This window comes from Propithecus coquereli, unplaced genomic scaffold, assembly GCF_000956105.1.
Source record: "Propithecus coquereli isolate 6110/MARCELLA unplaced genomic scaffold, Pcoq_1.0 Scaffold241, whole genome shotgun sequence".
Taxonomy (NCBI): Eukaryota; Metazoa; Chordata; class Mammalia; order Primates; family Indriidae; genus Propithecus; species Propithecus coquereli.
In genome coordinates, this window is record NW_012147964.1 from 1,423,044 (window position 1) to 1,448,878 (window position 25,835).

Consider the following 25,835-nt stretch of genomic DNA (forward strand, 5'->3'; position numbering starts at 1 on the left):
GCTAGGATTACAGGCGTGAGCCACCGCGCCCGGCCATGCAATTACTTTTTAACAATGAATCTACAATTAACTTTTGAGAATTCAAACAGGGAACATGGGTCCATGTGGTTTGACTCCTGTTCTTATTTTGCATGGTGTTGCCACCCTATCCCCCGTGTGCACTGAGTGACTTCCAGGATTGTCTGAGTACCTTGCCCAAGGACACACGGCAGGTGGGAAGCAGACACAGACTGTGAGCAAAGGCCCTCTGACTTCACGTCTAGGCTCCAAATCATCAGTCCTGGCTCTTCAGAATGCTCTGGTTACCTGTGTGCTCACATGCAAAGGGGGCCCTGCGAGGATGGGGACCATACTTATCTGTCATGTATCTCTAACGCTGGTAGCTAAGGCCACACCTGACACATCACAAGTGCATCCCATATACCCAATAAATGGAAGTAAGTTAGACCATCCTGGAAGGTCCTGGGATGCCCTAGGAAACTATTCACTTTCCTCACAGTTTCAATTACTTTTAATCTTTTTTTTTTTCCCATATAGCCTACCACATGCTGGGAATTAGGACTCCACAACTAAACCAAATTATCAGTCTTGGCATTGTAAATCTTTTCCTTAACTTTCTCTAGAGATTACCGAATACATTGCAATTTATCTTTGAGAGGAACTATATATTTTCTATCATAACAGAGACCTAGAAATACACTGGAGAGCATCACAAGATCCGGCTCTGCCTCTCCTTTCTGAGTGCATAATGGGCTGTGCCACTTCGCAGCTGGGAGACATCGGCTCTAAAGGAGAGCTGGGCTTCCCTAAGTTTTCTCCAGGTTTGCACCCTCAGGCTGGAGTTCTGGTTTTCCAGTATCTCCCTTGCCCCTGGCCTGGCAGAAACAAATGAAAATCTTGTCTGAAAGGTGATGTCTAATTAGCACAGGACAGATGACATTATTTAAAAACGAAAACAAGGGCCTGCCAAAGGCTGACTGTATTTTCACTTCCTCACAAAAATTTCTCTGGTAAACTGGATGGCCAAGTGAGTATGTGTACTCCAACAATTTAAATCTATGCAGGCTGGCAAATAATGAAAAGGAACTCCAGATCCAGATTTACGAAAATCATATCTGAAAGTTAGCTCTCACCTCATTTGTTCTCATCTAAGATTTAATATTTAAAGAGATGGTAATGAAACAGCCAAGACGAACAATATGGTCACCAAAATAAATCTGAGCAATTTTTATAGGAAAAACATTCCACAGGCAGGAGCAGAACTCCTGAGACTTCACCTTTCCCAGCTGCACTGTCAGTGCCCTGTGAGCATTTCCTGTGTGGGGCGGGAGGAGGTGATACTACACTGCCCCTCCCTCTGCTGCCCCAAGCAAATCCGCTTTCTGCAGGGGACAGCATGCAGAGTGAGTGGATCAGACAGGATGCCTGTCCCTGAGCAATGAAATTAACAAGCATTATCACCAAGGGTGCCCTTCCATGCACTGCTAGTGTGCCATAGTGCTTAAAATCAACCAGTCAAAGCCAAGAGGTAAGTTCTTCCTTGGCCGCAGGTAAGTTACATCTGGGGACAAAGGATAGAGCAAAAACCTACTCTAAAGATTCTGACAAAGTAAATAAACCCTGCAATGACTATTACTTGGAACTACCATACAATGTCTGAAATGGTTCCGAGAAACTGTGGTCCAATCTTTGATTCTACAATTATTGAGGCATACGATAACGTACCTGTAATACAGGAAAGTCAGATGATGAAGTATCTAAGTTGTTTACAGTTTCTTTGTCCTCTACCTGTAAAAGAAATTGAGAATACAGTTTACTACATCAACAATAACATAATGGTACATTTGTGAAATGAATTCTCAATAGCCATAAAAATCATTAACAAAATTGGGAACACAGTGTGCTAAAAAATAAAAACCATAATTAAAATACCTACTCAAACAAACAGTAAAAAACAAAAACCAAAAAAACAAGAAAGAAGCATTATACTACGAATGCAGCTAGACTGGAAGAAATATTGTATGTAAACGCCTGTATGCTGATAAAGTATGAAACCCATTCATACAATATCAGTGTGAGTTTTAAGAGAGAAGCCAAACAAAGAAAACAATGTAAGTTAATCAGAAGAAACATTCAAATTGGGTAGTACACAGACTCTTCAGGGGGATTAGACCACCAGGTTTCCGTGCTGTTCTTCCCGTAATTATGTCTAGAATCACACTGTAGACCTGGCGCGGTGGCTACAGCCTGTCCTGCAACCCTAGCACTCTGGGTGGCCGAGGAAGGAGGACTGCATCAGTTGAGGAGTTTCAGATTGGCCTGGGCAGGAGAGAGAACCCATGTGTACTAAACATAGAAAAATTAGAGGGTGTGATGGTGCACCTATGGTCCTAGCTACTGGGGAGGCTGAGGCAGGAGGATCACTTGAGCCCAGGAGTTGGAGGTTTTAGTGAGCTAGCATTGCGCCACTGTACTTCACCAAGGGTAATACAATGGGGCTCTACCTCAAAGTAAAAGAAAAAAAACCAGGAGACTGAATGAACCTCCCTTCTCATTCACCCTCCTTCATATTCTAAAATAAATTAATAAATAAATAAAAACAGAATCACACTGCAGAGTGGAGTCTTCAGGTTCCACCGATTACCCAGGGCTGGATGCCACTGACACACAGACTACCGCCCTGGAAGCTGCTACCACCCAGAAAGCAACCGCATCTCTGACAACCCTGCCTCGTAGCATCAACTTCTAGCTCTGAGTATGAGGACAGGAGCACAGGCCTGGCAAAATCCAGGTGACCCCTCTATTCCCACCCTCGTGCAGGAGAAGAGTAACCGTACACTGAGCTTCTATTCTAAGAGGGGGGCTCTGCCCAAGAAGCTGTGGGATTCCCAAAACACAGAGAAGGGGTTTAGATGCTTTGTGACTCAAATAGTGGCTGTCTTCTATACAGCCATGAAAATTGGTACGTTTCTAGGGGAAATAATTTTCAAATATTCCCTAATGAGCATATATCATCATCACTCGTATTGACTAGGAAAGACACGGGAAAGATCAAAAAGTTCCGACAGTACACTGCCTGTTCCCTGAAAACTACTGCCCACCACTCCTTCCTTCCCCATATGCAACCGTCACGACACATACTGTACCTGCGTGTGCCAAAGACCACCCACCCTTTCTCTGTCTGCAAGACAGGCAGCACAGTATTCTGAGTCCTGATTTTAACTTGTTTGGACACCATTTCAGTTCATACAACATGCTTAGTCCATTCTGACTGTTCCACAGCACTATTACCTGTAGTACAGGCAGTAACACATTTCATAATAACTCTATGAATTCTGATGTTCATAATTCTTACTATACGCTGGGCACTGCCCTGGGCCAGGGGTCAGCAAACTTCTCTTAGGGTTGCACAGTAAACATTTCAGGCTTTGGAGTACAGATGGTCTCTGTCACAACTACTCATGTCTACCACTATGACACGAAAGCAACCATCAACAACAGCAACAGTAGATGTGGCTGTGCTCCAATCAATCTTTATTTACAAAAATGGGCAGATGACAAATATGCTGACTTCTGCTCTAAGTTTGTGATAAACGTCCATCCATTTATTCCTCCCAAAACCTTTCCTGAGGCCCAGAGAGGTTAGGTAACCTGCCCAAGGTCATATGGCAACTGGCAGACCTCCACAGTCTACACCCTCAACCCGTACACTACACTGCTTCTACACATTACGATGTTTCTAGCTTATACTGCACTATGTATTATTTTCTAACGAGAAGCAGTAAGAAAACAAAACAGCCTTAAGAAACTACAGCCAATGAGGAAGGGTATGTAATCCCCGCCACCACACAAGTATTTCTGCTGCTCCTTTTTAGGAAGCTGGCGAATGACACTCACCAAAAAATAAAGCAACTGCAAACCCGATCTGTATCAGAATAACTCTCGGAATAACAGCCATTTCTCAAAATCAAAACCCCCATTCAAAGACGACAATCTGCTATCTCTAGGGATACTGAGAATCAGTTCCAGGAGGAAACGCAAACGTATTCTGAAATGGCAGAAGTCAACCGGCAGGGCTTCCTTCCCTGAAGGCTGCTCGAGAGGCGGAGGCCGCAGAAAATCCGGGACCACTATGGACACGGGGCCCCTCCCATGAACTAACACCTAAAGGGCCCTACAGAGACACCTCACCACGGCCCCTCATTTTCACAGCCTTTCCTGTCTCCTACCATTAATCCTCATGCAAACGAAAATAATTTAATAACAAACGAATGGCATCAAGTCAACGTGGTGCATGACTTAAGTACACGGACTCTTGAATTAGCCTGGTCTTAATTCTTATTCTATTACGGGCTGTATGTTACCTGGACATACCTGTTTTTCCCCCACTTTCCTCAGCTGAAACCGGGGACAACAGCATGAACACTTCACATTGTTGTCAAAAGGATTAAAGGACACAATGACTAATGTCTGGTAGGCAGAGGTGAATGCATAATACCCACTAAAATTTCGTTATACATGTGAGATGCTCCTAACGTGAAAAAAAGCTAAGGCTTTAAAAACAATGTCAAGGTTCACTATTAGGAGGGTACCAACTGGGAAAAGAATAACTTCCGACCTCTTCCTATTTAGTATTTTCAAGGCATCTAAGCTATAACAGCACAGATCAACTTCCTGTAACAGGAAGGTTTTTAATATTGTCCTCAAAATGTTTCATGCTGTTTCCTGCAAATACACAGCAGGCATTTACGTACATCCTGAGACACCACTTTTCACCTAAAGTGTGTTTTCAGAATTGTCCGAATTTTACATGTAAGCAGATGAACCATTATTCTCCTGAACTGGCATTAAGAGAACTTAACTCCAAATATAAAACTATCATCTATTATGACGTTTGTGGAACTGACACGAACGTTCAGGATACATTCCGCAGACACTGCCAAGTTACCTACAGCTTGTTCTTGAAGCCGCTCCGGAAGCTCTTTCATGTCTCCCTCGACTAGCTCTCTACTGTCAGACGAGGACTCCAGGAGATTATCAGCATTATCATCGTCTACACAATCTGCAACGCTTCCATTATCAATTTCTGCTTCATCCAATACACTGATATCTATTATGTCCATATCCTGCAAGTTATCCAGACTGGCTTCAACATCCTCCTGTGACAAGACAAAATAAAACAAAACCATCATGTGACTGCCATTGGTCCATGCACCAACCTGCTTCGCTTGCAAGGCTGCACATACCTGTCCATCCCCAGAATTTTCCTCGAGCCCGTTATCTTCCACACCCTCTTCTTCTGGTTTACGCCCTGAGGAGAAAAAACACCATTTATAGCATGAGATCAATCATATACATTTTCTACAAGCAATAACCTTCATTTCTATAAGCCTCCAGCACGACATAAGCAAAGACACCTTAAACACCCGTGGCACCTATCAAGGTAGGAACACTGCATAATGCAGGAATGGGAATGCCATTCTGCTCCAGGCAGGCCCCACCCCACCGTCAAGCAAACAGCTTCTGTTCTTATCAACTGGCAGTGGAAGCAGGAGGCGCGGGAAATAGGTTCTTAGCAAAGTTAGGCAGACCAGACCTGTTCTAAGGCCTGACCTTTTTATCAAGAGGCTTTGTCTGTGGGGAGGGCAGCGTCCGATGCAAATGCGCTGCTCTTTAGTTAACGAACACAATGTTTGCCTGTCCACAAAAACAATGATATAAAGCAAAATATAACTAAGGAAAATGAAAATAAAAGCCATTCACAATTTCAGCATCTTGAGTTAGCACTCACGTTATACTGACATCAGATGTCCTCTGATGTTTTCCATGTGGTACATGTACTCTGCCTACAAAACTGGCACTGCACTGTCCTCTCTTTTCACTCAATATGCTGTGAACATCTTTCCATATTCTTTAACTGCACCACATGGCTACACCAGCACTGATCTAATGAACACTTATGGGTGGAAATTTAAGAAGATGCTTATGAAGATGAACATCCTGGTAATTCCTTTTTGCACATACGTAGGTCTCATCTTAGAACATACTTCCAAAAATTGCATCTCTAGAACAAAATGTTTACAGATTTGTAAGAATAAACATAAAAAAAGCTTCCAACATACTGTCATGATACACAAGAGTTAGCTTTTTCTAATTTATATAAGTTTCATCAACAGTGAATAAAAGTGCCAACGTTCCTGAATCTTCTGTAAAATTGGCATTTTTCTTTAGCCTTGCCAATGTGCTAGGCAAAGCAGAAATACTGCTTGTAACCTGAATTTATCTTATTACTCCTTGGATTAAGTTTTTCTTATTGAGCACCTGTACTTTTGTTAAACTTTCTGATTTATATTTTTTTGATATTTAATAACTTCTGCTCCATTTCTCCCCACTTGGAAACTGTGTATCATATATACAACATATCTCCCCTCCAATTATTCCTTAGTCTTTCATCTGGGTTTTGGGTAAATTTCACTGCTGTGGAGCTAAACCTATTAACTGTTTTTTAAGTGTCAGTGGTTTGTGCCCTTATGTTCAGAAGCTCTCCTTTACACTAAGACTACATAATATTGACCCGTACTTAGTTCTGTTGGGGGTGTCGTTTTATTTTTATTTTTAGAGACAGGATCTCCCTCTGTCACCCAGACTGGAGTGCAGTGTCGCCATCACAGCTCACTGTGACCTCCAGCTCCTGGGTTCCAGCCATTCTCCTGCCTCAGCCTTCTGAGTAGCTGAGTCTACATGAGAGAGCGACCATGCCTGCCTAATTCTTTTTAAATTTTTTCAAGAGGTTTTGATGTTGCCCAGGATGGTCTTGAAGGGCTGGCCTCCCTCAAGGAATCCTCCCACACTAGCCTCCCAAAGTGCTAGGACTATAGATGTGGCGTGTACCTGTAGACCCAGCTACTTCAGAGGCTGAGGCTAGAGGATCGCCTCACCTTAGGAGTTGCAGAGGTCAAAGGGGGTTGAATTACGTTTTTGGGGCCTGACTAAAGCACAGGGAATGGGTGTGGGGAATAAGAAAGATAGATCTGGGTAAGATGGTGGCAGTCGTTAATGTCACATTGAATGTGTCTTTTACTCTAGAGGCAGTTTTTGGAAAAAAATGCTAGGTAAGTGACAATTCTGTCTTGGCCGGGTGGTATCTAATACAGAAGTTATTTTTTGTGGGTCAGACCAATAGGAGAGTCAAGCAGTGCCCGATACTCTCTCCCTAAAGAACTTTAACAAGGACTATTGGGAAACCTACAGAGTAAATGAACAAAGGGGCAAATATCCCTTCCATCCTCCGCTGGACCAAGCTAACAAAACAGTAGAGGGATCGTCAAGGAAATAATGCAAAGCTTCTTTGAAGGCTCTTGATTCACAGGGTGGTGCCCACGTCCAAACACAGCCAAGTAAGTGAGGAACATTAGTGAAGTAGTTTTCAAGAAAGCTCTTAATATGACACATGCTTATGAAATGCACCATACCTTTGCTGGATCTCTTTGATGTTTTCTTGTTTCCTTCAGAGGTAATTTCAATTTCATCAGGATTACCACCTTCATCTTCAATTGCCTAAACAGAAGGGACATGTAAAGTTGACCAAAGTCAGCACAGAGCCTGACTTTCACAGAACCTTCAGGTGAGAAGGGACATGTATCTTTTAGAGTGTACAGCTGCTCCTGATCTGGAAATGCCTTCCCCCACTGGGCATCTAGCCCACCCTTTCATCTGTTCTCTTGCTCTATGCTCAAGTCAGACCGACTCCACCAGTTCTTAGCTGTGTAGTCTTAGGCAGGATGACTTAATTGTTCTGACTTTGTTCTTTCCTCCAGAACAGAGGGCTAATAATATTAATAGTACTCACCCTGGAAGGCTGTTGTGAGGACTCTACCATGCATATAAAGCAAGCACTTACCAAATACTAGGGCTTATGTGGTCCATCCTATTCCTGGCATCAAAAGAACTCAAAAAGGGAAAGGCACACTCTCCAACTTCCTGTGACTTTGCCCAGCACAGTGCCGTGTAAGCCTCCAGTGACCCCTCCATGCCATGCCTGCACTCAGTACTGTCTGCGTAGATGCCACCACTCACTGGCTGGGTTCCTACTGTGACAGGCGTGGGACCAGACATGACATGCAATGCCTCAGCCAACTGCCATCGCATACATCCACGACTGACTCCAAAGACCTCACTTTCAACTACTAGGTGACCCTGCCTCATAGGACACTGAATAACGATTTCTTGGCAAGCCCTGCCTCCCACAGAAAGAACTTGTCATTCACTGGAAACAGTTCCCACAGTCAGCACAGTGCCTGCCACCAAGCAGGTACCTCTGCAAATCAGTACTCAACACGTCATTGATGACGACATCACTAGAAACTGGGCTGCAAGTTTAGTGTCACTGATAACTCTTTCAATCTTTACTGTATGATATCCTGTGAGCACAAGTTTTCTTTCCAGTGCTCCCCAAACTTTTTGACAGCAGGGACGGTTTTCATGGAATACAATTTTTCCTCAGACCAGGGAGAATGGGGATGGTTTCCAGATGATTCAAGTGCATTACATTTATTGTGCACTTTATTTCTATTATTAGTACATTGTAATATGTGATCAAATAATTATTCAACTCACCATAGGTTTCGGACCATTGCTTTAAATCCACTTCAAATACTGTCTTTTATTTATAGAGTTTGAAAAGTCTCAAAGTTTCCCAGCTTAAGAAGTCTGAATTTAGAACTGGGCCTGGGAGTTACACAGCTAATCTGTACTAGCAGCAAAGAAAATCTCCCCTCCTTTGGAAGCCAGTGGAGGAATTGGAGTTCAGTCCTGAGATAAAGGAAAAGCACAACCACAAACTCCCTCACCCTCTTCCTGGGGACAGACAATTCTGAAACATCACCAGAACCATAGAAAACATACCCCAGAGAGAAAGTGTTCCATTTCCAACGTTTGCTTTTTTGCCCTTCCTGGAAAAAATAAACCAAGCAAGGGACACGACCTACATGACAGACGTGGGAAATAAACAGAAGGTCAGTAGTTCCAGAGGTGCTTGGACCAGCCAGCAGATGGGCATGTGGATTGAGGGCTCTTGTGTTTTGGAATCACCTTGCTAAGAAACTGAAAAGAGTTCTGGAGAAGGAAGAGGAATGGATTTGTGTTGTCAGAGATGACAGTGACTGAGGATTCCTCAAGTCACACACCAGTCTCAGCCACCAGCCTAACAGGAAGGGTACATGCCATCGAAGCAGCTTTGGATGCCTACGAGCTGTTTGGGGGGTAGGAAGGGGATGAGAAGATAAAGCCCCTCAAATTGGTTTGGTGCATGAGGACCCCTGGCGGCTCAGAACAGGGACCACACCTGCCCAGCCACCAATCCCCACTCCGTGCATTTCCTCCAGGTAAATGTCTGCATCCAGCAACCTCCTGCTTGTCTTAAGTAAAGAGAGCTAGTATCCATAGTGAAAGAAACACAAGCTTGAGTTTTGTAAAGGTCCGAGTGACTCTGAGCAAGTTGACGAGCCAGCCGTGTCTGAGCCTGACAATAAACAATGTCTCCTCCTTCCTCTCAATAGCAATTAACAAGGAAGGTACCATCTGGGGTTGCTTGGGAGCCAGGAGGGCCAAGTGAGTGACCAGCCCCATCGTCTGCAGGGTAGGTGGCCAGGCTGAGAGATCACAGGGAAGAGGTCTCAAGAGAGGAGTGGCTAGAGAGCAGAAAGGGGGAGAAAGGCAGAGAAACAAAGCAACAGGACCAAGCAAAGTATACGGGAAGTAGAAAGCAGCTAACGTTTAGTTCACGGGGTGCTTTTCAAGGGATCCCTCAGAATCCCCCAAAGGCGGGTTAGAGCCCTGCATCTGCCAGTCATCAACGGCGGTGGCACAGACAGGGAGAGGGAACCGTCACGGCGAGATTCGCCGAGTGTTTACACGGGCCGGGCAGCACGCCAAGCCTGTTCCACGCAACCCTGTGCCATCCCCAAAGCAAAGCACGCGCGCTTTCTTCTTCCCACGGGGGAAGAAACAGGCTCGGAAGGGGTCAAAGGTCTTGCACGCCCTAGACCAGGCCACTGAGAGCCGGCCCAGTCCTGAGTCCAGACACTCTGACCCGGGGAAGCCCCCTCTCTCCCTGCGTCTTGGTGAAGTCCTCAAGCGGGTTTTCAAAAGCCCTCCGCGAGTCTAAGCGCGTTTCACATCGGTGATTACTGCCATCAACACTCTTGTCCCTTCCTGACGTGTTACTTCGCAGAGACTGGTGCCAAAAATCACTAAAATGGTTTAAGATCTCATGTCTCTTCAGTATTTCTTTAGCTGTTTATTTTGCGTATGAACCCTGTACTCCAGGTCACGGCCCCCCACCCCCAGCCCACCACAAGGTGCGCGGGAGCATCCAAGGAAAGGAAACCCAGCTCCCGCTCAGGAACCAGACTGCCAGGTTCAAATCCCGACTCCGCCTGTCCCCGGCCGTGCGACCTTGCCGAGTTCCTTCACCTCGCCTGGGGAAGGGAGGATGTCGGGGTCCCCAGCCTAGTTACGGAGACTGGTATGAGACAAGAGGAGAACCCTCCACCCAGGGGCCCCTGTCACCCGTCAGTGGCAGCCGAGGACCGCGACGGCGTCTCCCGCCCGCGTCCCGTTTTTCCGTTCTTCTCCTCGCCCCCAGGGTTTGAACGCGCGCCCGGGCCAGGGGACCAGAGTCGCGGCCGCCGGGACCCCTCACCCGCGCTTTACCCCGATCCACGGGACCCCAGCTCCACCTTTTTCAGCCGCTCCATCAACGCGCTCTTGTTGCCGCTCGAGTCCAGATTCCGTTTCCTCAGCTCCGCCCGCAGGTCGATGACCGGCAGGTCGCTGAGGCGCCGCGTCCCGGTCTCCGACGAGGCGGAGCTCAGAGCCGCTACGCCCGCCGCACCCGATTTTTCTGGGCCCGACAGAGTCTCCGCCATTCCAGGGCCCCTGGCTCCGCCGCCCACTTTGCACACAACCGGCCCGGTTCTAGCTCGGCTCCTAGCACAAAATGGCGCTACCTGTGAAGGAACCGCTGTAACTGCTCCGGCGCGCCTCGCTCCTGCGCAGGCGCACCCGACGAGGTGGCCTCTCACTCACAGTTGCATATGCGCATGCGTCATGAGAGACTCTCCGGGCTGTGCGCAGGCGCGATAAGCCTCCGCAGCCTCCCGCCGCGAGCTGCCGGGATATCTGGGTGCCGCAGTTACTGTGCCGGCGCGTCGTGGCCGGGAGCGTGCGCTTGGCCGTCGCACAAGCGCGCCAGCTGCTTGGGACGCAGGTCGGAGCGGTGCGCATGCGCGGCCGCAAAGCGGGGCGGGAGGAAGCCAGTGCGTTTTCCTCTTAGGCGGCGCCATTTTGTGCTCAGAGCAGCTACAGCCGCCGCCGGTGAGGCAAAGAGTCGGTGGCGGAGAAGGGCAGGTGAGGATGGCGGAGGCTGTGGCAGGGCCGGACGACTCGGGCCCTGGCTCGGCCGCTCTGGGCTCGGTCGCATCGGAGACCGGGACGCGGCGGCTCAGCGATCTGCGCGTGATAGATCTGCGGGCGGAGCTGAAGAAGCGGAACCTGGACACTGGCGGCAACAAGAGCGTCCTGATGGAGCGGCTCAAGAAGGTGAGACGGGCTGAAGATCCGGGGTGACGCAGGAGGCCCGGGGACGCCCCAGCGCGGACCTGTCACCGCGGCTCCAGGACTCGGGCGCCCCCGGTCCGCCCCCCTGTGGGGCGCCCAGGGCCCGAGGTGTCGGCACCAGAAGGGGCCCGGCTGTGTGACCTTGGGTAGTCACCGGCCCTCTCTGTGCCTCGCTTTTTACTCTTCTTTCAGCCATTCCTCTCTGTGCGCTTAAAATGCAGTTTTCTTGGCTTCCAGGGTGGCCCCTGGACCCTCTTCCCGGGGCTCCCGGTCCAGATTTAACTCTGTGACCTTGGGCAGGTGCCTTTCCATCTCCGTTTCTCAGTTTCCTCCTCCGGAAAATGGGTGTCTGAAGCATCGCTAGGAGTTTACAGTAAAAGGGGGCGGTGCTTGTTGCTGCCTCAGGGCCTTTGCACTTACTGTGCGCCTAGCCACCCCGACTGCTGGTCCCCCTTGTCTTCCCCTTGGCTGGCACCTTGTCATTTTAGAACTGAGACATGGTTTTCCAGAAGTGCTGCTGCACGTCCTTGTTCCTGTGTGTGGCACCATCCTGTGTTTACACTCCACCGTGCAGTACTTGACACAAACTTGTGTCCCTGGGGATTGTCTCCCCAACTGAAACACGGTCTGTGAGGGTAGGGACCTTGCGAGCGTCCATTCCAGTCTTGTGCAGGTGGAAGGCACCAAGAGACCTGTAGAGTAGAACCACCACTCACCCCTGTGCCTAGGCTGCTGCTTGTTCTTCCAGCCCAGAGGTCACTAGCCCTTCTCTCCCCAGCAGCCTCTCTGTTATTATTTGTTCTGTTGTGTAACTTTAAAGTAGGAGGTTGGGCAGTGTGGAGGTCAGTGCCCGTTTTGGAACTGGTCACGGACCCCAGTTCACAAGCACCGGCTCAAGGCCTCTCTTCCCTTCCTTTGTCTTTTGGCCTTTGGATCAGAGAGAACCACATTGTGCTGGGTTCATCCTATTCCTTTTCGGGCTTGCAGCACAAATGAGAGAACCAGAGTTGCTCTTTGCAAGGATAGGTTTGCCTTTGTTTATTGAGAAGTTGTTACCTACAAAGAACAGTGTGTGCTGTGCCTCATCCCAATAACATTGTAAAAATTCATTTCTGTCTTACAGGCAGTTAAGGAGGAAGGTCAAGATCCTGATGAAATTGGCATCGACTTAGAAGCCACAAGCAAAAAGACGACGAAGAGATGTGCTAAAGGTACACACACATGTACTCTTTTGTCCTTCAGGCTTGAGTGGTTAGAGAACTTAGAGAAACAGTGTTTGTAGCACTCTTTGAGCCCACTAGGCCACAAGCAGAACAGCTCTGGCCCTCAGTGTCTCCCTTCTAAGAATTAGACTTGCTCTTCACCACCTAACAAGTAATTGAATCAAGGGTGTGGGCAGGAGTAGACATGTATTGGTGCCAAATAAAATGAAAATATAGTAAAAACATTTCCCTTTCTGTTGTTGGGATTTCAAAAGAACTAGCGGAAAACAAACTCTTAAAGCTGCCCCACCTGGTCTGAGAAACTAAATGCACCTGCTTGGCTTCCTTCCTGGTTCAAAAAATTAAGTGTTAACTGTAGGAAAATGACACCAAGCTGATACAGAATAGAATCCAGCTTCTCTAGCATCCAAAACAGATTGCTGGGGTATTTGCACTGAGCATATTTTTTACCAGCATGTATTTTTTCGTGGGGAGACAGGGTCTCCTCTATTGCCTGGAGTAGAATGCAGTGGCATCATCATAGCTCACTGCTACCTAAAATGCCTGGGTTCAAGCAATCCTCCTGCCTCAGCCTCCTGAGTAGCTGGGACTATAGGCGTGAGCGATTATGCCCAGCTAATTTTTCTATTTTTTGTAGTGACGGGGTCTCACTCTGTTGCCTAGGCTGGCCTCCAACTCCTGGCCTCAATCGGTCCTCTCACCTCAGCCTCCAAAAGTGCTGGCATTACACCACCACACCCAGCCCCCAGTGTGGTTTTTGAAATTAAGGTCCAATTCATAAACCATTAAATTGACCTGACCAGTGAACTAGCACCTCTTGTATTATCCTGGATAGAGCTTGAGCCCATCCTTCGAAGTGAGGTGTCCCAAGAATGGAAAAACAAGCACCACGTGTACTCACGATCAAATTGGTACTAACTGATCAACACTAAGGTGCTCACATGGAAGTAATATTCATGGGTGCCGGTCAGGTGGGAGCAGGGTGGTGAGGTGGGTAAACTCACGAGCAGTGGATGCGGAGCACACTGCATGGGGGAAGGGCATGCTTGTGGCCCTGGCTTGGGCGAGGCAAAGGCGTTATATGTAACCAAAATGTTTGTAACCCCAAAATATTCTGAAATAAAGAATTCACATGACAAAAGTGTACAATTCAGTGCTTTTTACAATATTCATAAGGCTGTGCACCCACTGGCACTATCTAATTCCAGATTTTCATCACCTCAGAAGGAAGCCTTGTCCCCTTAGTAACTACTCCATCCCTGTCATTATAGATTTGCCTGTTCTCGACGTTTCATATAGAAGGAATCATACAGTGTGTGGTGTTTTTTGTCAGCTTCTATCACTTACGGTGTTTTCAGGGTTCATCCCTGTGGTAATGTGTATTGGTACGTCATTCCTTTTAATGGCTCATAGCAGCTATTTTTGGAAGTGTTTATAAAACTTTGAAACCTTGACTGTCCTAATTGGTATCATCCTCCTTGTTAGATTTTACAGTGATAAGGCCAATGTAATTTCAGACTCTTGCGCAGTGGGCCTGTTTCTGAGGGGTACTGTATGGAAATTCTCACAACTGTATGGGTTCCTTTCATCTGGAGAAGTGCTAAATTCAGACAGTGGAGAATATCTGCTTTGAAAGTAAAAAGAAATGGTAGCATTTTTAACAATTTTCTTTTTTTTAAAATGGCTTTTCCTAGAAGCACTACTTTTCCATAAATACATCTAACTGTTTGAAACTTGTACGTGTGTTTTTAAAGGTTAGATTTTTAGTTAGGTTACATGTGGAATTTAAGTTAAAACTTAGAGACATTGGTATGTTTTTGCTCTTCCTGTAGCTGTCCATATTTCAGCTGGAAACACTGTCCCAGCAGATGCAGAACATGAGGGACTGGCCTCATGCAGGAAACATAGAATATGTTTAGGAATAGAATAGAAATACTTCTGCTTAGGTGTTATCTGTGATCTGAGAGTGTGTTTTGAATAGTTGTAAAAACTGCTTAGCAATATAGTTTGCAACTTTTCAGTGTAGGTGCTCGTTTATAATTGTAAAGTTCAACACTTATGAGATGTTCTCGACTCTTAACAGGGATGTTTTGCATCATTAGAGAAACTACTCTTTGCTGGAGTGCTTTAATCACCTGTCTGGATGTCTGCATCAAAGCTTAGGTCCAATCAAACTACTTGGAGTTAGCATTTTGTCAGGAAGGGCGACAATTACTTCCATGGATATAAAGAAAATGTCTCTGGCCTCTGCTGTAGTAGGGGGCATTCAGAGGGCTTCTGGTCCTTTCCCATTCCTTTTTCAGAGAAGTAACCCAGCTCAGAGAGAAGAAGCAGGTGGCCTAGGTCCTCAGGCAGAGCTCAGTCTCTGCCGGTCTCAGTGTTCTACCTTGAGCTAGCCATGTTCTCTGGAGGTATCTGGGCACGTGGTTAGTATAGGACGTGTGAGACCCTTATGGCTTCGTGGTTGCAATTAGGGTCTGTGATTATATAAAGTGTTGGATTAGGAGGACCTACTCATTTGTTTTCGAGATGCTACGGTACATAAAGTTCAGTTAGGCCAGAGTTGGACTCACTCTGGGAACTCACCACTGACTGCCACCTCCTTTCCAAAGTAGGAAGTAGCCAAACTTTCTCAGAGAAAACTTCATCGTGAATCGGTGTAAGATTTATCACTCACCTAACAGGCAAAATTATCAGAAACTTGCAGGTGGGTTTTGAAAGATCAAAATTTTGATTAAAAATTGAAAAGCTTTAGGTTATACGTGGGGTTCAAATTGGATTTTCTTACCCCTGTGTCTCCCGAGCCTTCAACTTTTAGTCACAGGAGGCCAGGCGCTTGGGTCGGGGTGCTGCCTGTCCACTGAGCCTTGGCTTTTTTTTTTTTTTTCTTTCCCATTTCTCCTGTTTGCATCCACTGTGGGCACTGCAGGCTGCTATTTAGAGACACAGAAATTGGGTGCAATTAGGAAACATTTTTAGACAGAGTATTTCAAGAGGATATGCCATGTTTAGATACAATGGGAAATGGGATGGCTGAGTCTCAGCTTTGGAGCTGAAGCAAATTCTGGTGTGTCAACTGCACGTAATGAAACCGGCTAGCATTTTCAGGAGTGTGAAATAATGAAATGTAAAGCTCGCAGTGCTTCGCACATAATAAAACTACATTCCTTGAATAATTATTGATGAGAATGGTCAATGAGATTCTTAAGGTAGACACAGCTGGTTGGATCTTTTAGTCAAACATTGAGGGTTTTTATGGTTAATTGTCTTATTTTAAAAACTTATAAAAATAATACTTTTAGGTAATTTGGAAAATGTAAAAAGTCTGCATGTGAAAATAAAGTTATGTCTATTCTTAACCACTCAATGTTTTAACCACTGTTGAAGATGGTCCTATCCATCTGTATGTTTTACAGTTGCATCCTGACAGTTGCATATGCACAAACGTGCTTTTCATAAAAGTAGATGTCTATTTTTCTATGTTTACCTCATGGGCATTATCCTGTCCTTAAATATTCTTTAAAAGCATAAATATTTTTGTACCACTTTATTAAGTTTATGGTAAAAGAGAAAAAATAGAAAAGCACAAATTTTTGTGATGTCACAAGGCATTGTGGAACAGAGTTTCTGTGCCTTGGCTCTGTTGCCACTTTGGGCTGAGTAATTCCTGGGTGTTCTAGGCCCATGAGTGGCACCATTGGCCACCAGATGTCGGCAGCATACCCCCAAGTCATGACAACCAGAGAGATTTGCAGACATTGCCCAATTATACCCCAGTCCCTCCGTTGAGAACCACAAAGGGAGAAAAATGTGCCATAATTTGTTTCCCTTTTGGATATATAGGCTGTATATACTTTTTAGATAGACTAAATACCTATGTTTTGGATTCCTTGTTATACATATTGAGTGACAAAGGGGGCAGTCTGTTCCAGTGGGTGGAACATAGGGAGAACCAGCCAGTTACTAATCCAACATGTTACTTTTTGGGCTGATTACTGGGTGGGTATTACTTTTTTTTTTTTTTGCTTGCTTGAAAAATTCGTGTTTTTGTTCTTTGCTGCTTTTTCTTTTGTGATATTTGTCTTAGTGCAGAGTGGTTTTGAAATCTCTTGAAGCCTTTAGATATTTTGTGGAAAATCAAAACATTTTGATAATTTGACAGGAATCCTAGATTTTCACGTCCCTGTGGATAGCTTACTTAGAATACCAAGTGAGGCAAAATTAGGTAGACGAACGAGTACTTTTTTTATTTTCTCTTATAACATGTTCTAAGATTGAAATCTGTTATTTTGCGTAAACTAATGATGATTCTGGAACTTGGGTGTTAGCTGATTGGACAATTATTCTATAATCAGGACAGAAGATGGAGGAGGAAGGCACAGAAGATAACGGCCTGGAAGAAGACCCCAGAGACGGGCAGGTATGTGGGGTCAGAGTGGAGATGACAGCAACAGCTCTGCGTTCTGGTCCGCCTGGTCGTCTGTGCATCTCGTTGCTCTTCACAGGAGGACATGGAAGCCAGCCTGGACAACTTGCAGAGCATTGACATGATGGACATTAGCGTGCTAGACGAGACTGAAGGCGAGAATAGCAGTTCTCCAGATTTTGGGGAGGACGGCACCGACAGCATTCTCGATTCCTTGTGTGACAGTAAAGAATACGTGGCGGCACAACTGAGACAGCTTCCGGCTCCGCTCCCAGAGCATGCTGTAGGTAACTTGGACACCCGGCAGAATGTGCCAGCAGCCCTGAGGCACCACGGCGGTCACGTGCTGCTTCTGTGAGGGAGGCTGCAGCTAAATCACCATGAGCACATAATTCAGTGTCTAAACCCTGGTGGTAAATCATACGCATTTAAACTCCACGTGGGTCACGTGTCAACTAATGGACAGCTTTTTATACTCACCGAGAAGCGTCATGTGATGTTTGGTGGGGAGACACTTTCTAAGCATGCTATAAAGTCATAAAATAGAAGGCTAACCGTTAATAAAAGGTCTTTCCTTTTAAAAATAGTTTTGTTTTGTTTTTTTTTTTTTTGAGACAGAGTCTTACTCTTTTGCCCGGGCTAGAGTGCCGTGGCGTCAGCCTAGCTCACAGCAACCTCACACTCCTGGGCTCAAGCGATCCTCCTGCCTCAGCCTCTCGAGTAGCTGGGACTACAGGCATGCGCCACCATGCCGGGCTAATTTTTCTATATATTTTTAGTAGAGACGGGGTCTCGCTCTTGCTCAGGCTGGTTTTGAACTCCTGAGCTCAAACAATCCGCCCGCCTCGGCCTCCCAGAGAGCTAGGATTACAGGCGTGAGCCATTAAAAATAGTTTTAAAAAACAAAAATGGCTCATAATCATATCATGCAGATACTCCTGTTGATTGTGTTTCAGCGTGCTCTATTGCACAAGGTTAATTGTGTTAAAAGATATAAAGCAAGGTGAAGAAAAGTCCCCCTGCACCCAGGAACCCCTCTCCCCAGGGGATTCACTGTTCACATCCTGGTGTGTAAAGAAGGGCTCTGGAACTCAAGCGATCCCCCTGCCTTGGCTGGGATTACAGGCAGGAGCCACCATGCCACTCCAGGAGGGCTTTAATGTCTATAAACCTTTCCCAACTTCTCACTCCTAATATTTTGGTGTAGAGCTCTCTGGTGAGACTGTTCAAACATCTAGAACTGACAGTTCTAGGATAGGGTCACTGTCCTAGGACTGATTAGCATTTTAATCTGACTGCACATGCCCAGCTGTTTTAGCTGGTGGTTTTATTTACTTAATGTGTTACAGCTTTCAACTTTGGGGGTAAATGCCCTTGTAGGACTGAACTTTAAGACTTAGGGTCAAAAGTCACGAACTCCAAATTTACCACACCTTGGGCTAGGGTAGCATATTGGGCAACTGCAGGTATTGCTGTGAAGTGAAATCGGAGGAGTGCAGAGTTTGTCATTTCTAGTTCTGCTTTGGAAGTCCTGTGGTTGGGTATGTTGATCATCAGCACTTAGAAACTGCCTGGGAAGTGCATTCAGCCAATACAGGCAGAGCGAGCCTACCATCTGCAAGCCATCGTCCCAGACGCTGGTGTAGCAGTCTTAGAGCGTGCGTTCTGGCAGGGAGGGAGGTGCTACACTGCGTCGTCCAGCGGTAGAGTTGCATATGGTGGCAGGTGCTGTGAGGGAAATAGGCACAGATTGCGTAGAAGGTGAGGTGTAGGCCTCTGCGTTCACAGCTGTGGTCTCCACAAAGTAATGTTCATTTTGTTTTTCAGGTGGATGGAGAAGGATTCGAGAACGCTTTGGAAACTTCATCGTTGGACTTCAAAGTAACTCCAGTAAGTTGCCCTTGCATTCTGCATTGCTGGAAACTTTAAATGAGTGGTCGATTATTCGTTACAGAAAAGAGAGAGTGAGAGAGAGTGTTTGTGTGTGTGCTCCTCTGTGCATATAAAAATGATTAGTTGAGCATCGATACCGAGCTAGGTGCGGGAGATAAGAGGTTAGCAAAACAGATGCAGTCTCAGAGTGTGCAGTGTAGTGTTACAAAGCCACCAGGCACGTGACTGGAAGGGAAAAGAGGTGCCAGGAGGGAGCAGTTCAGGGGATTGGACTGCAGAAGCAACTAGAAGACTTGCCAGGGGATGTCCTATCTGAATCCAGACCTGACATACAGGTCTGCCATTAGCCGGGTGAGGGGGGAAAGGAGAATTGGGAGCAGAAGATGTGGGCAGTGGCCTGGGGGCAGGGTGGGAATAGCGGGGAGGCCAGGGGTGGAGCTGCGAAGCAGGGGGGCCTGCCCCATGGTCTGAGCCACAGGAAGGACTTGACCTCAGGTCCTGAGTGGAAAAGTTTTTTTCAGCAGGATGGAGAGACACAATTGTGTTAAAGATAAAGGGTTCTGGTTACAATAACAGTTTTATGTTGGGAGAAATGCCTTTTTCTTCAGTGTGGTGTGATGTGTAGTGGTGGTCTCCTGTGTGACCTCTGCTTTGACTGGGAGTCTTTGCCAGCTGCAGTGACCACTGGGGGGGATGGTGCAGGGGCCAGACTCCGAGGAAAGAATCGGACAGGCTTAGCATTGCCACTGCCGACACGCTGGTGCCAGAGAAACTGGCAGAGTAAGCTTGTCTTCATCAAGGTATTTGGATTGGAATATAATTTTTTGAAAGGAGAAAGTTATTTAGAAATAGGCATTTACTCACAGAAAGCTATTTTTGCTAGGGAAATGTATCTGCCCCAGTTTTTAAAGTGACTTGCGGATTTGCTTTTTCTTTTTTAAATAGGATGTTGAAGACCCTGTCTTGGAGCCAGGTACTGATAAGAGAAACGCGACAGTTATGGTTTGCAAGTTTTCATGCTACTATGATTTGAAAGCTGTATATATTTTAAGCTGTGTTATGGTCTTGTAAATGGCGCTAATGGTGGACAATCCAGATCGTACGAGGATCAGAGATTGGAAACCCATGCGTATCACCAGATCTGTGGGCGTGCCTTTCTGGCTTCTTGAGGTCAGATATATTTGGTGAGATATAGTGATTATTTTCACCTCTAACCACGTAGAGTGGCATTTAATTCCCCCTCCCCCCGAGATTCTTCCATGTGTTTCTACACATGATCACAGATCTTGTGATATTTTGCTGCAGTCTTTTTGATTAATGCAGTTAAAGCAGGATAAAACTGTTGTCAGGGCACTTAGAACCTGAAAAGTGACTGGATTCCACAAGAGCAAACAGAGTTTCTTCATGAAAATTTTCAACATGTTATTCCCCTTCTGGACTGCGTTTATCTCCCACCGCCGGAAGAGTTTCTGGTTTTCATATTGGACTGTTCTGTTAAAAGAAATTCTGTTAAAAGAAATTCAAAGAAATTTGGAAATTGAGCTGTCATTGAATGGTGATTGCATTCGGTTCAGCACCTTGGACATTGGAAAATCAGTCAGAAGACCCAGACTTGAACAAAAACTCGAAGAAGACTGTCGAGAAGCAGACACATGGTTGTAGGTGTTTAAATCTGTGGGGGCCTTTTCTCTTCCATGTAGCGTAGAGGCTAACGTAGCAGTCGGTCGGAGCGCAGGTAGTGTAACCAGTGTAACTTTGCACACCCGCGGGTTTTCCAATCTCTGTGTAGCTAGCAGTTCTCTTCGTGTTAGTGTGGCAGCCGTGCCAGTTCCGCATTTGTGATTGCTTTATTTCCCTGGTAATTAAACCTTGTGCCATTCTATTCCTGTTAAATCCGTAGAAAATGAGAAAATACTCGACATTTTGGGGGAAACTTGTAAATCTGAGCCAGTAAAAGAAGAAGGTTCCGAGCTGGAGCAGCCATTTGCACAGGATACAAGTAGCGAGAGGCCAGACAGAGAGCTCGCGGAGGAAGAGGACCTTTTTGACAGCGCCCATCCGGAGGAGGGTGATTTAGATTTGCCCAGCGAGTCAACACACGCTCAGTCGTGCAAGGCAGACAGCCTGTTAGCGGTAGTGAAAAGGGAGCCCGTGGAGCAGCCAGACGATGGCGAGAGGACTGACTGTGAGCCTGTAGGGCTAGAGCCGGCAGTTGAGCAGAGTAGTGCAGCCTCCGAGCACGCGGAGGCCTGTAGCCACGAGGTCGCAGAAGCGCCCACAGAAGCCCCAAGTCCAGAAGGCAGAGATAGCAAAGAAGACGAGAAGAAGTTTGATTTTGAAGCTTGTAATGAAGTCCCTCCGGCTCCTAAAGAGTCCTCAACCAGTGAGGGCGCTGATCAGAAAATGAGGTTTGTTTTTTCTCAGTTTTAGACCAGACGCTATCTCCTTTCCATTGGTCATTTAATGACACACATAAGCTGTTTTTCTGCAATTGGCCAGCCAGACTGATGAAATTGTAGTTTTGCTTCTAAAGAATGTCTTATTTCTCTTTGTGTATTTTTAATGGTTGATTCAGTTTCTTTTCTTGTTCTCAACCTACCATGGTTGTGTTCTTAAATTGTTAGTTATCTTCAGCTAAATCGAATTGCCTTTTACGAATCTGACATTGTATTTTTGGGGTCAGATTTTTCAATATAAACTTGCAAAGGTTGTCTGTTAAGATTTTATTTCAGACTAATTTTCTGGTAGGTATTCAGTTTTAGCACATACCATACTTTTAATTTTGTTCTCTTTCATTTTTTTCCTGTATGAGTAACATTAACTTTTGTCTCTAGCTCTTTTAAGGAAGAAAAAGATATAAAGCCAGTCATTAAAGATGAAAAAGGTACGAATTAACTTGGGAGGCAGGGCGCCATGTGTGGATCCCTTATTTTGGGAGGAGGGGCCTGCAGATCCCCTCACTTTGGATCCAGTGATTTAATTGTTTTATTGCGGGTTGCTGGAATTAACCACCTGGTGGTTTCTTGAGAGACAAGTTTTAAGTGTTTGTGAGTGTCTGCGTTTCATGTTTCTACAGTGGTTGTCATTTATGGGGTAGTATAAAGCCCATTACAAGAAAGGAATAATTGTGTCCGTTGGAGAAGAGTAAGAATTTTTAGAGCCTGTTGTGTCGTTGCAGAACGGATCATCAAAAGACACTTCAGTTTATAACTGATGTGGACATGATTATTCCTTGGGTAAAGAAACTCCGGTTTTGCTGTTGGAATTTTCAGTCTTCTGTCCTGTGTTTTGGTGCGAGTGTTTATGTGTGAATTGAATTCTTGAATCAGAACAGTAGGGGCTGGATGTAGTTAGGACTTTAGAAGAGGGCTCCAGCCTTAAGAATGGAGGTGCTTCCCATTACACATTGAGTTAAAGTATAATTCTCATCTCACCGCAGGTCGAGGCAGCAGCAGTTCTGGAAGGAACCTGTGGGTCAGCGGGCTATCCTCCACCACTCGGGCGACCGATCTGAAGAACCTTTTCAGCAAACATGGAAAGGTATGCCTGCCCTTGCATCTTTCTTGCCAGGCGGCCTCAATATGGGTTAAAAAAGAAACTCCAGAATTTACTTCTTGTTGTTAATTTTATTGGTTCTCCTTTCTGGTTTTTTCATATATATATAGTTGTCCAGCTAATTTCTTTCTATTTTTTTTTAGTAGAGGCGGGGTCTTGCTCTTGCTCAGGCTGGTCTGGAGCTCCTGAGATCAAACGATCCGCCCGCCCCGGCCTCCCATAGTGCTAGGATTACAGGCGTGAGCCACCGCGCCGGCCGGGTTTTTTTTTTTTTTTTTTTTTTTTCTTTTAACAAACCTGAGAAACCCCTCTCACCTTTGTGTCATGTGCCTTGTTTCCTGGTTCACAGTAATCAGGATATCAAGTGGAACAGATGAGTTATATTATAACCCTGCTCAGAAAATGTGTATAAATAGCTACTATGTAAACGTTGCTGTTGTTGTTTCTAACTTTTCTTAACAAAACTGATCATCTTTTGTCTTACTCAAAGTTTAAAGCTAGCATACTGAATTTTCCCTTTAAGAATTAGTGAATAATTGACTTATACATCTTCTAGTATTTGAAATGTATTGTGTGGTAACTAGAACATGACATTGGTTTAAAAAACAAGTCGCCAATTTGGTGCTTATGGAGGCAGGACAAAAATATTGCAATTCACAAGCCTCCCAAAGGAACTTGAAGGATGATTTAAGGGGATACCATTGTCTTGGAATCAATTAACGAAAGTCTCATGATAAGCAGTTAGAACTGCCCTGGTGTTCTGGGTGCCTGTGCGAGTGGCCCCCCTCAAGGGAGAAAGGCTCAGTACCTCTTAGCATCTGGAAGGTACAGGGATTCCAGGCAGAGCTTCAGAGCCTGTCTGATGCACCTTATCCTGGCTGCAGAAGTCGTTCCTTTGTCTAGGTCTGTGTCACCTGATCAGGTGTCGGTTAATGGTTCAGTGACTTCAGACGGGCCCCAGAAAACACATTCATTTCCTTTTTCAACAATATCTTTAAGAAGGGCTTAGAAAACTTAGAGCCATATGTAACCTATTTATTTGGTTATTTTGTTGATGTTCTCCTTGACTGAGACAGTGATGGTAAAGCAGAAGCGGACACATGTATGGTCACTGTTGTCATCGGTGTTTTAGTTGTCTGGTGGAAAAAGCAACATTTAAGGAATAATATGTTGGCTGAGTACAGTGGCTCAGGCCTGTAGTACCAGCACTTTGGGAGGCTGAGGCGGGAGGATCGCTTGAGCCCCCAGGAGTTTGACGTTGCTGTGAGCTGGGCTGAGGCCATGGCACTGTATCCCAGGCAATAGAGCAAGACTTTGTCTTAAGAAGAAAAAAAAAAAAGCTACTGTCCTCCTCTCTGTTTTCTCTTCATCCTGTTTATTCATTGATCCCTTTTTCTTATTAATCTGCCGTCTTGTGGACCGAATCTTTATCATTTGTGGCTGCTTAGCGATACCTCTGTTGTGTTGTTCTTCCGTGGTTGCTTTTTAGGATTTGCAGTGCGCATCTCAGCTTACTGTGTATCTCCACACGATGTCATCCTGGTTCGAGTGCAGTACCAGAACTTCCCAAGAGTTCACTTCCACTTCCCTCTCCCAATCTTTGTGATATTACTGTCATATATTTTCCTTCTATTTAATAACCCACCCAATACATTATTGGCTTTGTTTTTTTCTGATTTGGCTTTTTTGCTTTGGACAGGTAACTTTTAGAGAGATTTCTAAATAACAAGAGGAAGACAAGGTCACCGTGCCATGTGCTCTTCATGCTTTTGGTTGTGCCTCCAAGTTCCCACTGGATGCTAGTTATTCTCATATTTCTATTCTCTTGAGCTTTTTTTCTGGATGCAGCTAATGTATTTGACAGAGTTTGAACCTTCTGAGGCTTACTTTTATGCTTTAGAAGTCAGAAACAGAATAGTATTAATTCAGGCTAATTTTGTCCACACTACTGGGCCAGTACCTTTCAAGTACTGTGTCTGGTACCCTGTCAATTAGCAACTTTTCCACTCTGGCTATAGGGAAAAGCAACTTGTTTGCAGTGAGTCCTGAGTGAACCCCTGGCATTGTTTCCTTTGCCCCTCATGGGTGGTTCTCTCTCAGCCTCTGGTTTCCTCACACACATGCACTGGGCAGGAGACACCCTGGTCAGATCTCTCAAGCTCTCTGATTTCTCTCTGTCTTGGTCTCCTGACCTCAGCTGTGTCTCCTCAGCTCAGGGATACTGCCCACCTCAGTTACTTGTCCTGACCTGTGCCTGGCACCTGCAGGCCATGAGCAGGGGCAGGGCAGTGACACAGCTCTCTCAGGCAGTGTGATGTCCAGTCTCTGAAAACCATTGTTGCCTACATTTCATCCGGCCTTTTAGTTGTTTGAAGCACAAAGGCAATGCTTGGGTTTCCGTCTTGGCGGGAAGTGAAGTCCCCTCCCTGTGGGAACGTGCTTGACAGTCCTCATCTGTGTCAGAGCTGTTCTCAGCCTGAGCCAGCACAGGCAGGTGCACTTGTGAGTAGGCAACCCCTCGCCTAGCCTTGGCTCCAGCGGAAGTGGAGAAAATGATCCAAACGGAGGACTTGTCATTATCATGAGTCGTGAGTGAGGTTAACAGTCTTTTAACTTTGCCTATTTGTTTCTGCACTATGACGACTGATCTTGTATCAAAAGCAATTGTGTTTTGATAGGTCAGCAGTAATTAGAACTAATTCAATAATAAATTTATGAAAAACTAACAATTTGAGGAAAAGAACAAACGGTGGAAATGATTCTGCTTATCAGTTACTTGCTAAGAATTGTAGTAAGTTGTGTGGTTATTTGTGAGAGAGATTAAGCAGATCCTTTTTATGAAGGTTGTCGGGGCCAAGGTGGTAACCAACGCCCGCAGTCCTGGGGCTCGGTGCTACGGGTTTGTCACCATGTCCACCTCTGACGAGGCTACCAAGTGCATCAGCCACCTGCACAGAACGGAGCTGCATGGAAGAATGATCTCCGTAGAGAAGGTGAGGCACCTGTTGCCTATTGTGGCTCCAAATGAAGTGTACAAGGGAGGAGACCCAGTCCACCAACCATTTCTATCTGTATCATATTTTAGGCCAAAAATGAGCCTGCTGGGAAAAAGCTATCCG

At 45.7% G+C, this 25,835-nt stretch overlaps 2 protein-coding genes across 2 annotated transcripts in view; one reads left to right on the forward strand and one right to left on the reverse strand.

The window, feature by feature from the left end:
- Positions 1–11,068, reverse strand: part of SAFB (scaffold attachment factor B) — a 78,704-nt gene extending 67,636 nt beyond the window's left edge. Inside the window, exons 1-5 of the mRNA XM_012646127.1 lie at positions 10,740–11,068; positions 7,473–7,557; positions 5,247–5,311; positions 4,953–5,159; positions 1,726–1,788 (exon numbers count right to left, since the gene is read on the reverse strand). Of these exons, the coding sequence (XP_012501581.1) occupies positions 1,726–1,788; positions 4,953–5,159; positions 5,247–5,311; positions 7,473–7,557; positions 10,740–10,928 (609 nt within the window). The 5' untranslated portion in view covers positions 10,929–11,068. The remainder of the gene's footprint in view (positions 1–1,725; positions 1,789–4,952; positions 5,160–5,246; positions 5,312–7,472; positions 7,558–10,739) is intronic.
- A 119-nt stretch (positions 11,069–11,187) lies between these two features.
- SAFB2 (scaffold attachment factor B2) overlaps positions 11,188–25,835 on the forward strand; it is a 30,779-nt gene continuing 16,131 nt past the window's right edge. Inside the window, exons 1-11 of the mRNA XM_012646128.1 lie at positions 11,188–11,601; positions 12,743–12,830; positions 17,198–17,262; positions 17,348–17,551; positions 19,096–19,158; positions 20,107–20,134; positions 21,062–21,569; positions 21,996–22,045; positions 22,601–22,701; positions 25,560–25,709; positions 25,802–25,834. Coding sequence (XP_012501582.1) covers positions 11,416–11,601; positions 12,743–12,830; positions 17,198–17,262; positions 17,348–17,551; positions 19,096–19,158; positions 20,107–20,134; positions 21,062–21,569; positions 21,996–22,045; positions 22,601–22,701; positions 25,560–25,709; positions 25,802–25,834 — 1,476 coding nt within the window. The 5' untranslated portion in view covers positions 11,188–11,415. The remainder of the gene's footprint in view (positions 11,602–12,742; positions 12,831–17,197; positions 17,263–17,347; positions 17,552–19,095; positions 19,159–20,106; positions 20,135–21,061; positions 21,570–21,995; positions 22,046–22,600; positions 22,702–25,559; positions 25,710–25,801; position 25,835) is intronic.